The 13,709-nt window shown below is 56.4% G+C and overlaps 1 protein-coding gene across 2 annotated transcripts in view; it reads right to left on the reverse strand.

Annotated features, from left to right (window-relative positions):
* The window catches only part of Nol4l (nucleolar protein 4 like), a 125,366-nt gene extending 122,824 nt beyond the window's left edge, over positions 1–2,542 (reverse strand). For both annotated transcript variants that reach the window (XR_011368730.1, XM_070007039.1), the window contains exon 1: positions 2,029–2,542. Coding sequence is in view for 1 of the 2 variants with exons in the window: in XM_070007039.1 (XP_069863140.1) it covers positions 2,029–2,349 (321 nt within the window). In the remaining variant the exon portion in view is untranslated. The remainder of the gene's footprint in view (positions 1–2,028) is intronic.
* Positions 2,543–13,709: the final 11,167 nt, after the last annotated feature.

Below are 13,709 nucleotides of genomic sequence, written 5' to 3' on the forward strand. Positions count from 1 at the left end.
GGTCCTCCAACTCCAGTGGTGCGTGGTTTAGGGGCTCCTGCCTCAGACTAGGAAAGAGGCTCGATTGTGATTCTCAGGTGCCCAGGAGAGATGACCAGAAAGAGGGGTGGGGCAGGGTACTGACCTGGGAAGCCCTGTGGGCAGAGGGCACTGATCCAGGGTGGGGGGCACAGCCCCAGCCAACCATTTGGTGGGTCAGTGACTGGGAAAAGCCATCTTCAGGCGGAGCTCTGGTCCAAGATGGAGAAAAGCGAGGCTCGGGTACCAAACTACTAGGGTGGGGAGGGCTAACCTAGGCTGAGGCCATGTCTCCTGCTCCCCGCGTGGGCAGTGATTTGGCTAAAGGGAGGGTCTTGGACTCAGGAGGGGGGACAATGACCCAGACCCCCTGGGTTTGGGGGAGACCAAGGGTCTCTGGCTCGCGCCAGGGGGGCGCACCCCACGGTTCCTCCCGCTCCGGGAACCGGGCCGGGCAGGCGCGTCCCTCGGCCCTGCCCCTGTTCCCTGGCCGGCGGGCCGGAGGCGGCCGCGGCGCAGATGGGCGGCTGGCGGCCGCGGCGCGGTTATCGGCGCTCCTCGCAGATGGGCCGCCCGCCCGCCCGCCCGCCCTCCGCGCTCGCGGCGCCCCGCTCCCCGCGGCCTGCAGCCCCGTCCCCCGGGCGCGGGGGGGAGGCGCCTCCGGATCTGCTCCCCAGCTCCCGCCCCCCTCCCTGGCGGCCCCCTCACCCCGCGGGCCGGGCCCGGGCGGCCGCCGGCGGGGAGGGGGAGGGGACAAGTGCACTTTTCGTAACGACCGAATCAATTGTGTGTGAAGAGCCCGCTCCGGCCAGGGACGGGGCTGAGCGCGGGGCGGGCGGGCCGGACGGGGGAGGAGCGGAGGGGAGAGCGGGGGGGGGGGGGTGAAGGAGGAGGGAGGCCGGCGCGGGGCGGCCCGGCTCTCGCGCTCCGGCCGGGCGAGGCCAGGGAGGGATTGGGGGGCACCGGGGGCGGGAAGGGAGGGCACCCAGGCCGGGCCGGACCGGGGGTGGGACGCACTGGAGAGGGTCTCCGCGACGGAAAGTTCAAAGCTCAGCAGCGCCCCGGGAGCGGCCGCCCCCCTCCAGCCCCCACCCTCTGCAGAACAATAAGGTCCCGGCGGGGAGCCGCGGGGCCCGCGCCGCACGCCCTCTCCAGGGCGCCCCGGGCCGGAGGGGACGCCCCCGCCCGGCCGCCGGCCTCCCTCCCTCTCGCCGGCTGCGGCTCCCCGCCCCCTCCCCCGAGCCTCCCCGCCCGGACCCGGCCGGCCCCGGGGACGGGGGAGGGGAGAGGATGGATAGGTCAGGCCGCCCCCGTCCCAAGGAGGGGGGAACGCGGGCCGGGGAGGGGGGCGGAGGGGGCGCCCCACCCACCCGCGGGAGGCCGCTCCTGCGCCAGGCTGCGGCTCCGGCCGCCCCTCCCCGGGCTAGCGCCGGGTGGGGTCGGGGCGGCAGTGCCCCGGCTGGCCCCCTCCCCAGGCGCTGGGAGGCCGCGCGGACTCCCGGTCCCGTGGCTGCCCCTGGCTCCCCACCCCCGCGGCACCACCCTGCACACACACACGCGCGCGCACACACACACACACACACACACACACACACACATACACCCGCACACACACCGCCCAGCCGGCCGGGGGCGGGAGCGCGAGGCGCCCGGGACAGGCAGCCCCGGGGCGGGGGGGGGGGGGGTGGCTCGGGCTTCGCAGCAGCCGCCTGCTGGCGGGGGGAGGGGACGGGAGGACGAAACACGCTGGGGTGAGCAGCCCGGGACAGCCCGCCCGACCCCGCCACGGCCCCGGGCAGCGGCGCAGAGGGGGGCAGGGAAGCCCCAAACCCGTTGCTCTGCCCGGGCGAACCCGGGCGGACTGGGGAGCCAGGGGATGCGTGCACCTCGGGCAGGCGGGACACACCGACAACCTCAGCGACACACGTTCGGACACACATCCCCACCCCCGCCCCCGCCCGCCCGAGCCCCGCCGCGGGACCGGCCCGTGGCCGCCGCGCGCGCACTCACCGAGCCCGTCTTGACCGGCACATACACCACTTGGCCCATCTTGGGTTCCCGGCCGCTGCCCAGGCGGAAGCCCTTGGAGCGCACCCAGAACTGGAACTTGCCTTTCTCGCCGGCCGCGGGGCCGCTGCCCGCGCCGGTCCCGCCGCCGCCCTGCAGGACCTCGGCGATCCGCTGGTATTTGCTGCGTGTCACCGTCTTGGTTTTGGCCGAGTCGCCGTAGGTGCGCAGGCACCAGTCCCGGAACTGGCGGCCCAGCTCCGAGTCCCCGGGGCTGCGCTCGCGCTCCCAGCCCCCGCGCAGCAGCAGCGTCGGCTTCGGCATCCTCCCGCCGCGCCCGGCGCCCTCGGGGGCGGGCCGGCCACCGGGCCGCCCGGTGCTGGGACTGGGCTGGGCCGGGCCGGGCCGGGCTGAGCCGGGGCGCGCCGCGGCCGGGGCTGTCCCGCGGGGTGGCTCCGGCGCAGCGGCTCGGATGGGCGCGGGCGGCGGCCGGGCGCGCGGGGCTGCGGCGCGCTCTGTCCTGCTCGGGCGGCGGCGGCGGCGGCGGCGGCGGCGTTGGCGGCGGCGGCTCCGGCTCGCCTCCTGCTCCGCCTCCTCCTCCCCCCGGCCGGGATGCAGGAGCGATGGAGGCAGCTCCGGGCCCGGAGGTGCAGAGGGGGCGGGCCGCCCCGCGGGCGGCCGGGGGAGGCGGGAGGCGGGGAGCGGCCCCGGGCACGGGGAGCGAGACCGAGCCTGGGCGCGGGCGGTAGCGGTGGCTGTCAGCTTGCGCGGCTCATCCTGCTCCAGCTCGGGCTCGGGCTCGGGCTCCCGCTGCCGCTGCTCTTCCTCCTCCTCCTCCTCCTCCTCTTCCTCTTCTTCCTCCTCCTCCTCCTCCTCCCGCGCCCGCCTCCACCACGCCGCGGGATCCCACCTGTTAGAGCGGCGCAGCCTGCGCCGCCGCCCGCCCCCCTCCTCCCTCCCTCCTTCCCTCTCTCCCTCTCACCCTCCCTCCTGTGCCCGCGCGCCCGGCGCAGCCCCCGCCCGACCCGGCCCCTGGGGGCGCGGGGGCCTCAGCACCCGCAAGCAGCCGCAGGCGGCCCAGTGGCTGCCCGGGGACCGAGGCCCCTCTGGCCGGCCCAGCCCGGACCCTGGCAGGCCGCGCTCTGCTGGGACTGGCTGCCCAGCGGGGGAGCAAACACCAACCCAAGCGGGGACGACGGCGTCCGGGCCTCCCCGGGTCGCCCCGTTTGATTTAGCCCAGCCCGGGCGATATGGGGCAGAAATTGCCCTGATCTCTTTCACGTCAGCCTGGTGTCGGAAGGGCGGTGTCCCGTCTCCCCCCCCCCACACACACACCCAGCCTGGAGAGCCCCAAACTGCCGCCTTTCGGGGCCCCCAAACTTCCTCTCCTTGGCCTCACCCTGAATTTCCCGAAGTTTGGGCCGACCTCGCCTCTGCGGGCCGCCTTGCCGTGGGGCAGCCCCGGGCCGCAGCGACTCCGGGACTCCGGCCCTCCCGGAGCCTCGCTCCGCCAGCCCCGCTGTGCTTCAGAAGACCTTGACACACCCACAAACGCATCCTGGGACGAGCTGCCTTCCCGGGTGCACCTTGGCCTAGAATCTGTTGCTGAATAAACTTAGGTGACCGCACATCCCCCTCTCACCCTGGCAGATCTGACCTTGGGTAGCGCTGCCCCCTCCCCTGAAGGAAAGTAGCAACATAAATAAAGGCACAGGCTATTTCCCCCAGGATTTCTGCCCTCTTATCTTAACAGGTCATGAAGAACTGCTGTGCTCTCTCTCTGTGCTATCTCCTGGGGTTCGTTCCTGTGACCCCAGACCACTCTTGCAGGCAAATCACCGCATAAGAGCTGACCCCCAGAACTTGGTCAGTGCGGAACCATTTTCTGCCTAGCAACTACTGGCTCCCCATCCCAAAGTCTTTGAGCCTACTGTGCCATGTCTGGTGGTGCTGAGAGGCACAGGGGACAGGGACATCCCTGTTTCACAGATGGAGGCCAGGGGCTTGGAGAGGTGGCCTGACCTGCTCAAGGTCATAGGAATTGAGGAGTGGGTTTTGGCTCAGTTCTGTCTGGCACCTGCTACCATATCACACCCCCGCTGGGAGAGAGCCCAACACTGCAGTACCTGGCTTGCTTCCTTTCCCCCCTCCCCACAGACAGGGAGCCCCAGATGCTCAAGGCCAAATCTGACTCATCCCTGCATTGCCAGACCCCATCTCAGCACCTGGCACACAGTAGGTGCCAATAAATGTTGGAAGAACCTAAGAGGTCTTCCAAGTCCCAACCTCTCTCTGCATTTCACATGGGAGATTATTTTTAGATAATTTACATTTCCATGTTACTTTATATACACCAACAACTCCACAGTCATTTTTCCTCTTTATCTTTCCAAGAGCTCTTTTTGGATCTATGCAGCCACACCTACTTTAAAGAGGTGACCACTGGGAACTGGGAGTGATGGCACACAGTTGTAAATCCCAGGGACTTGGGAGGCGGAGTCAGGATGATTGGAAGTTCAAGGCCAGCTTCAGCTATAGATTAAGGTCAAGGCCAGCCTGGACTACATAGTGACACCCTGTAAAATAAATAAATAAATAAATAAATAAATGTGACCAGTGGGGCTCTGTGGGAAGGTAGTATCCACAGACTATTTGCCCTCTGGGACACAGGCTTCTGTGTGATTTGAAAGCCCATGCTATTCTTCCCCTCCTCCTCCCCCCTCCCATGTAATTACTCCCCCCCCCCATCCCTTCCTGAGAGCAAAGTTGTGCAAGCCTGGCAATGCTAATAATCACTTTGATCAAGGGTACCCTGTTGCCCCCATAATGGGGCCTCCAGGTGAGCCCAGGTCTTCTTGTTCAGTTCCAAGACCTCTTCAATAACCACTAGGCAAAAGCATCTCTATTCCCCAACTCTTTGCCTGCCTTTGGGAGCCATACACCTGCTAGTCCATCTTGGGCTGTGTTCTGGGATGGAAGAAGGTACCATGTGTATAGAGAGAAGGACGCAGGCTTCAGGTAGAGTTAAACAGACTTGGAATTGAATCTTACCGCTACTTCCCACAGCTCCTTCCTGCTTATAGATCCCACTTGCTTCTTCCCAAATGAATGAACCCTTTTGGTAGGTGACCTCAGGCAGGTCACTAGACCCCTACTTCATCTCTAACATACAATGTGACTCAAGATCATGTATGTGAGAGTAACTGGCATAGGAGCTGCAAAATATTCAGTAAAGATGAATATTGGTGATGCTTTTTGCTTGTGTGTGTGTGTGTGTGTGTGTGTGTGTGTGTGTGTGTGTGTGTGTTTCATTCCTTCAACAAAGGTTAGTTGAGTAGTCATTCTGCAGCAAGTGTTGGGAATAGGATCCTGGGATCCCCAAGGTCCTAGATCTCCCAGAGCTCCCCCAGTGGTAGAGAAAGATAGCCATTGAGCAAAGCAGCTGTCAATCATCAGTTTGTAGAAAGGGCCAGGATGGGAATAGGGATTTAGAATAGCAACTAGTGCATAGAAGGTGCATACTTTCTTGAGAGGGAGGGGTGTTAAGGAAGCCCCCTCAAAGAAGGCAACATAAGCAATGACTTAAATGACAAGTGCCTGGAGCTGGCCATGCTAGGGTCTACGCAAAGGGCATTCCAGGCAGAGGGCCAGCAAGGGCAAGAGCCTGAGGTGAGAAAGAGATAGCATTTTCCAGAATCAAGGATGAGGTGAGTGGGGGGGAATTGGAAGGCAGGAGTGTCAAAGACGGGGGGGGGGGGTGGGTAACAATGCTGTAGAAGGCATTGGTGAGCATTATGTAGAGCAGAGTCTGAGGCACAAAAAGAAAATGAGGGGTGTAGGTTCGGGGGTCTGTGGTCAAAGGACTTGAGGACAGAGGCCTGGCTTTCTCCTCTTGTGTCCGCCCACCCCACGCTAGGCACACCCAGCTTCCGGTCCCTAGAGACCCTGAGGACAGAGTGGAAGTGACTGGGCCGGGAGGTAAGAATGGCCTCTCGCAGCCTATCTCCATTGCTGCAGACAAAGAGGTTTGGACCTCCATTCTGCTCATGTGGGAAGTGTTCTACCCCAAGGCATACAGGGGAGGTGGGGGTGAGTTGCCCCCACCCCACACACACACCATGCCCTGATTTGAGGGGGGCAGGAAGTCATGGTCCTCCCAACTGCTTTTCTCTCCCTCTCCTCCCACACACAGACCAAGGGGACAAAGTAGGTTGGCCACAGACCAAAGGCCAAAAGATGCTCTGGATTGTTTTTAGCTCTTAGTGCAGATATCCAAACCTCTAGGGTTCACATCCACTTCCAACATTGCCAGCAGTGTACAGGGTCACAGAGCTCAGTAGGAGGGTAAACAGAGTCCTATGGAAGGGAAGAGGCTCAGGGACACAGGGCAGAGCTGATGCCTGGTTTTACCTGGACCTGCTCTGATCATCTGACTTGCTAAATTCTGCCTGGCTCCAGATGAGTGAGAACTCCTCCACCTCAGCAGTGAGGAGGCCCAAGCTGCCCACGGGAAGTTCCAGGCCTGGGGGACAGGGCAGAGTGACTCAGGTCCCCACACAGACTTGTCCTCCATGAGCAGGGAAGAGCAGGCAGCTGTAGAGCCTTGGGAAAGGCTTGTTTCCCATGCCAGGGCCAGTACCACTTTCATCAAAATCTTTGCCATCCCCATCCAAAGCATTTATCCACCCACCCTCTGTCTGCCCAGCTGTTAGGCATCAGCTCTAGGCCTGCTCTGTCTAGAAAGGCTTCCTGTACAGCTAGGGGGCAAAACTCAAATGCCTCCTGTGGGTAAAGCCTTGGGTTCAAACTCCAATATCAGAAAAAAAAATTATTTGTCACTTGTAGAGCTTGATCAGAGCCTGGGCACTGTACCTGAGCTTTTTCACTCAAGGCTAGCACTCTACTACTTTGAGCCACAGCACCACTTCCAGTTTTCTTAGTGGTTAATTGGAGATAAGAGTCTCCTGGACTTTCCTGCCCAGACTGGTTTTGAACCATGATCGTCAGATCTCAGCCTCCTGAGTAGCTAGAATTACTGGTGTGAGCCACCAGCACCCAGCTTAAATTTTTTGTTATTAAAAAGGTGATGTACAGAGGGGTTACAGTTACATAAGTCAGATAAGAAGTGCATTTCTTTTTGGACAATGTCATCCCTTCCTTCGCTCTTCTCCAATTTTTTCCCTCCCATTCTCACCCACAACCTATACAGTTCATTTTCAACATAGTGTCTAGTGAATACTACTGCTGCATTTGTTCACCCTTTGTCCCTCCATTACCCTCTTACCCTCCCAAAGACAGATAAACAAACAAGACAAAAAGAAAAGAAAACAAAAATAGCAATGAAGAAAAAAACCTCTTGTTTCCATTTTGGAAAAAAATATTTTAAAAATAAGAAAGGCTGCCAGGTGCTGGTAGCTCATGTTTGTTTATATTTCTAGCTATGTAGGAGGCTGAAATCTGAGTATTGAAGTTCGAAGCTAGCCAAAGCTGGAAAGTTTTTAAGACTCTTATCTCCAATTACACACACACACACACACACACACACACACACACACACACACACACACACACATACACATATGCATACACACACACACGACGCACACACACACACACACACACACACACACACACACACACACACGCAAAAGCTGAAAGTGGAGCTTTAATTCAAATGGTAAAGCACCAGCCCTGAGTAAAAAGGTAAAGAACAGCACTTAGGCCCTGAGTTCAAGCCCCAGTATCAGCACACACACACACAAGAAAGAAAGAAGCCAGGTACTGGTGGCTCATGCCTGTAATCCTAGCTACTCAGGAGGCTGAGGTTTGAGGATCACAGTTCAAAGCCAGCCTGGGCAGGAAAATCTGTGAGACTTTTATCTCCAATTAACCACCAGAAAATCAGAAGTGGCACTGTGGCTCAAGTGATAGAGCATTTGCTTTGAGCTGAAGAGCTCAGGGACAATGCCCAGGCCCAGAGTTCAAAACCTATGACCAACCAAAACAAACTAAGAGAAAGAAAGAAAAAAGAAAGGAAGCGAAGGAAGGAAGGAAGGAAGGGAGGGAGGGAGGGAGGGAAGGAGGGAGGAAGGAAGGGAGGGAGGGCAAGAGGGAGGGAGGGAGGAAGGGAGGGAGGGAGGGAGGGAGGGAAGGAGGGAGAGAGGAAGGGAAAGGCTTTCTGCCTTAGGTTGGTCTGGGAACTTTCCTGCCCTGTGGATTGGTGGGGACTTCCTTTGGTCACTCACAAACCCCTGGCTCTGGCTCTGGCTCTGACCATATGATTGAAAATGTGGCTGCCCCATACTCTGGATCTATCAGTAAGTGTTCCACATGAGGCTGAGTTTTAATACATAATTATTGAATGAATACATGAATGAACAAGTGAATGAATGACCAAACAGGCTGCTCTTCAGAAGGGAAGAGTCTGACTGAAGTCCTTTGAGGCACCACCACCCTACTCTGCCTTCTCCAGTGTATACTGGACCCTTCTAACAGTTTCTGCTATGGGGTGATGTACGTCCCTTTATTTCTTGAGAGCTTGGTTTTCAGCATCAGTAAAATGAGATATTGATAATGATCCCTAATGCACAAGGCTGTTGCAAGAATAAGCATTCAATAAATGTTAGTCCTGGGATTGTTGCATCTGTTAGCCATTCATTCAGACATTTGTTCCAGCATCTTCAGAAGTCACATGCCATGCTTGGGGTCAGAGGGTAGTCATGGTCCCAGCCTTCATGACACATAGCTGGCTTTTAAAAATCAGCTAGGCACTAGTGGCTCACTCCTGTAATCCTGCCTAGCTACTCAGGAGTCTGAGCTCTGAGGATTGCAGGTTGAAGCCAATCCAGGCAGAAAACTCCATGAGACTCATCTCCAAGTAACCAGCAAAAAGCTGGAAGTGGAGGTGTGGCTCAAGTGGCAGAGCTACAGTCCTAAGTGAAAAAGCAAAGGGACTATGCAAGGTCCTTGATTTAAGTCCTGGTACTGGTACGCGTGTACACATGTGCGTGCCCACACACACAATTGAGAATGAAAACACACAGGGTGACCCTGAGAACACAGGACAGGGGAGCTCTGTCAGGCATTTGTGGGACGCCCCACTCTGACAGTCCATTGGACAATATGATGGCTTTCAGGGCAAGAGGATGAGAAAGGAAGGTTAGATCTTGAGCAGCCTGTACCATATTGCTTGTGGAGGTACAGCTGAGTGGGAAATATTCTGCTCACCTCTTGCAGACGTCTCCAAATCTTAAGGCCAGCATCTCCCCTTTCCAGAAACTAAAGCATAAAGCGACATGAGAACTAACTTGTTCAGGGATTTCTGCCAAATGACACTTGTCCAGAGGAGCCTTCCCAGACTGCCTTTTGGAAACCAGTCGCCCAGAGACTCCATCTCCCTGCCCTGCTTGGGCCTCCTTCCTAGCTGGGTAGTAGCTAGCTCCCTCCACAGTTTCCTTCACTCCTGGCTCCCATGCCTCTTTCCTGGGATTTGCATTTCCAGTGGGTGGAGATTGCCCTGTCCAGTGCTGGGTATGGTGGAGTTCACAATGTGGTCACTCAACAAACTAATGAATGAGCCCTGTGTGTGTGTGTGTGTGTGTGTGTGTGTGTGTGTGTGTGTGTGTGTGTGTGTGTGTGTGTGTTGTACCTATAAACTCTAGTGAGATGTAGGAAGGTTCTGCTGAATTGGAGAGGATAGCGCCTGCCTTTCTTTTTATGAGTTTTGTCAATCACAAGTCTCTTCCCTTCCCTTTCAGCCTCAGTGTTCTCATCTGTAAAATGGAATTCCTGTAAGGCCAGCCAAATGTGGGGCAAAGTGCCCAGGCTGTGACCTAGCACACAGTAGGACAGCTCTGTGGTTCTGAGCTCTTGGATGGATGAGGAGGCTTAGAGAAGGGGACCCCAGGACCTGAGCCTTCCTGCAGGACACGAAGGAAGCTGACACTGGATCTGTCCCGTCACCTGAACTGCCAGTAATTTATTGATGCTGATGCAGGCACCTGGTGAGCCTCTGGGTCAGTCCTAGGAAGCAGAGAGGCCCTCAGGGCTGCCCAGCCTCACCAGGCAGAGGGGCAGAGCTTGGTCTGCCTGGCACAGGAAAGCTGGCCTGTCAGTGCCCACAAATCCCTACTGCATGCCAGGTGATTGGGAACTGGGGAAAGCATGAGTGCTTCTGACCTGGCCTGTGCTCCTAAAGAGTAGGATGAGAACTGGGAAGGTGGCTCAGTGGTAGAGCGCTTGCCTTACATGCCTGAGGCCGTGGGTTCGATTCCTCAGCACCACATAAGCAAAAAGAAAAAAAGCCAGAAGTGGTGCTGTGGCTCAAGTGGTAGAACGCTAGTCTTGAGCTGAGGGACAGCGCCCAGGCCCAGAGTTCAGGCTCCATGACCAGACACAAAACAAAACAAAAAAAAAAGGAGTAGAATGAGTATAATTTGAGCCAAAATAGTAAGGGCCTACTATGTGCCAGTAACATCAGACCCCTAACCACACTCACAACTCAAAGGAGACCCGGTTCATTTCCCATTTCAGGAATAGGAAAACTGAGGTTCTGACTCACCCTGCCACTTAACAGACTTGAAGCTGGCATCCAGGCTCCGTCCTGCTCCCTTGTCCTGTCTCCCCACTGCCACCTGGCTAACTCAGATCCCCCTCGGGGGCAGAATATGAAAGGGAAATCGAGGAGCCAAGCTGTTCCCCTTCCCTCCCCCAGCTGTGTGACCTTGGTGGAGTGACTTAATCTCTTTGAGTCTTGATGTGTTCTTCCGTAAAGTAGGATTACTTGCCAGGGTTCAGGTGAGGTAGTCCACACCAAAGCGCTTAGTACAAGGCCCTTCACACAGTAGGCCCTCAGTAAATTCATCAGTTTTGCAATGACCTTGGCCATTTGAGGAACTGATAAGCCCACTGGCCTCAGATGCTTTGAGAGAGAACATATTGGTCACTGGAAAGAGATATTGATTAAGTGGTAGGTCCCAACCAGGTGTGGGAGTGTACACCTGTAATCCCAGCAACAGGAGGCAGAGTAAGAGAATCACGGTCCAAGGACAGTCCTGGGCAAATATGCAAGACCCCATCTGAAAACTACTTAAACAAAAAAGGGCTTAGAGTGTGGCTCAAGTGGTAGAGCACCTGCCTAGCAAGCTTGAGACTCTGAGTTGTTTTGTTTTGGTTTTGGTTTTTTTGGGGGGTCCGGTTGTGGGGCCTGAACTCTGGGCCTGGGCACTGTCCCTCAGCTCTTCAGCTCAAGGCCAACGCTCTACCACTTGAGCCACAGTGCCACTTCCGACTTTTTTCTTTATGTGGTGCTAAGGAATCGAACCCAGGGTCTCAGGCATGCAAGGCAAGCGCTCTACCACTGAGCCACCGTCCCAGCCCCGAGACTCTGAGTTTTTTAACTCAGGACTGCCTATATACATACATACATACATACGTATGTACATACATAAATCTAGTTCCCAGCTAGGCCTCCCTCCAAGGTCCACTTAGCATAGAGTGGCTCCTGATAGGCCCAGATATTGAGTGGTCTCCTTAGTTTGAAAGGAGGCTTTTCTTTCTTTCTTTCTTTCTTTCTTTCTTTTTTGCGATCCTGGGGCTTGAAATCTGGGCCCAGACGCTGTCCCTGAGCTCATTTTTGCTCAAAACTAGCCCTGTACCACTTGAGCCACAACTCCGCTTCTAGCTTTTTCTGTGATTAATTGGAGATAAGAATCTCACAGACTTTCCTGCTGGGGCTGGCTTCAAACCGCACTCCTCAGATCTCAGCCTCCTGAGTAGCTGGGATTACAGGCATGAGCCACTGATGCCTGGGTCTCCTATCACTTTCATAGACCTTTCTAATTGTGTGTGTGTGTGTGTGTGTGTTTAGGAAGCACAAGGCAACCTCCAGCCAAAGAAGTAGATAAGAGGCCTTGGGTGGGGTTCTGCCTGAGCTGGCCACTTGCTTAGCCCCTGGGCAGCTGCATCTCACAGAGTGTTTGTCCTTGGGATGGCCCAGAGGGACTTCTTCCCTGGGGAATTCTTTCTAGAGGTTTCCCAGAACCTTCCCTTAGAGGAAAGGCCCCAGTGGTAAACAACCTGCTGTCTTCTGCACCTTGCCCAGTCATACCCCACACCCAGGCCAGTGTGGGCTATGCAAAGGGGCAGTTCAGAGTCCCCTCCCTCCCAGCTCAGACCCCTCCCAGTCAGCCACCAGGAAGCAGATCACAGTGCTCAGTCACAGACATCTCTAGCCACCAAACAAGGGCAACCTGATGTGTAAATGCAAGAGACAGAGAGAGAGGAATTCAGTTTGACAGCAGGAAAGACCACTGCCTTGCCAGATAGCTAAAACCCGAGTTGTGCACAGCCTAAAGTGGGAGTCAGGCCTATGACTGGAGTCACTAGGGTAGTGGCATCCTGGACCTCATAGTCTCTGTCCCTTGGTTTGCGTAGCCGTGAATGGGGATTGTGATTAGTGTTTGCCACAGAGGACTTCAATGAAGTGGTGGGGAGAGGCTGCGGGTCCACAAAAAACCAGAGAGCCTCCCTAGCTTCCCTTCTTCTCTTTCAGGAAGGACTTGAGGTGGGGGGTGAGAGGGTATCATGTGCCTGGGTGATATGTGTGTTGTATGATGTACATATATGTAGAGTGTATCATCTGTGCATGTATTATGTGCATGGTATGCCTATGTGTGGAGGAGGTGTGTATACACACATACAGCCTCCTGGGTCATATGCTAGCAGAAACTAAACTAACACTCGGCCCTCTCTTCTTCTGCAGAAGTGCCTACAGAAATAAGAGTCTGACTTTTAACCCAGTGTAAAGATAATAATATTAATAATCCTAGCTACTGAGGAAGCTGAGATCTGGAGGATCAGATCAGGAAGAAAATTCTTTGAGACTCTATCTCTAAAATAACCAGTAAAAAGCTGGGCTGGAGGTATGGTTCAGATGGTAGTGTAATAACAGAGTAAGCAGACCAGCAAGTGTGAGGCTCTTGAAAAGGAAAGAAAAAAGAAAAAGGGAAAGGAAAGAAGTGTGGGGAATATCTGCTCCATCTAATGGAGAAGAAAGCAGTGCAGGAGTGAATGGGACCCCAGGCATGGGGGACGGTGCTGGAAGGGTTTTCCACTTCCTACCTGACAAAGATCTTGCCTCCAGATCAGCTTTCCCCTTTCTGAGATGGCCTGGCCATTGGATATCTCGTCAGGACTTGTCCAACCTGCACTCCTGACTTACCCCACCTGCCCCTCCCAAACTGCCTACTTTCCTGTGACTCCCCCACCTCAGTTCAGGCTTGGCGCCACCCCTCATGTGATATCCACTGTCAGTCCCTTTGGATCCACTATTCTGTGTGCATCTCTCCATCCTGGCATAACCCTTGTAGAGACAGGAGCAGGATAGAGCCATCCCCAGCTCTCCTGGCCTCCAGTCTGGCCCTGCAACAAGCCCTCCCTGGCCTTTGTCCCCAGTCTCTCCCCTTTTATCCTTCCATGGCAGCTCACCTCCTCACTGTTCCTCCCACATCCCAAGACATTCCTATGTCTAGCTATTGGCTTGTGCCATACACTCTGCCAGAGTTCTTTCCCAGATGTTGTGGTTAGGCAAGGCATCCACCACCTTTATCATGTCATCAGTCATCTTTTCCTAGAGGGAATCCTCTGACCACTCCATTTAAAATGACAAGCCTGGCCAAGCGTGG

This window comes from Dipodomys merriami, unplaced genomic scaffold, assembly GCF_024711535.1.
Source record: "Dipodomys merriami isolate MVZ:Mamm:240054 unplaced genomic scaffold, mDipMer1.0.p SCAF_7, whole genome shotgun sequence".
Classification (NCBI taxonomy): Eukaryota; Metazoa; Chordata; class Mammalia; order Rodentia; family Heteromyidae; genus Dipodomys; species Dipodomys merriami.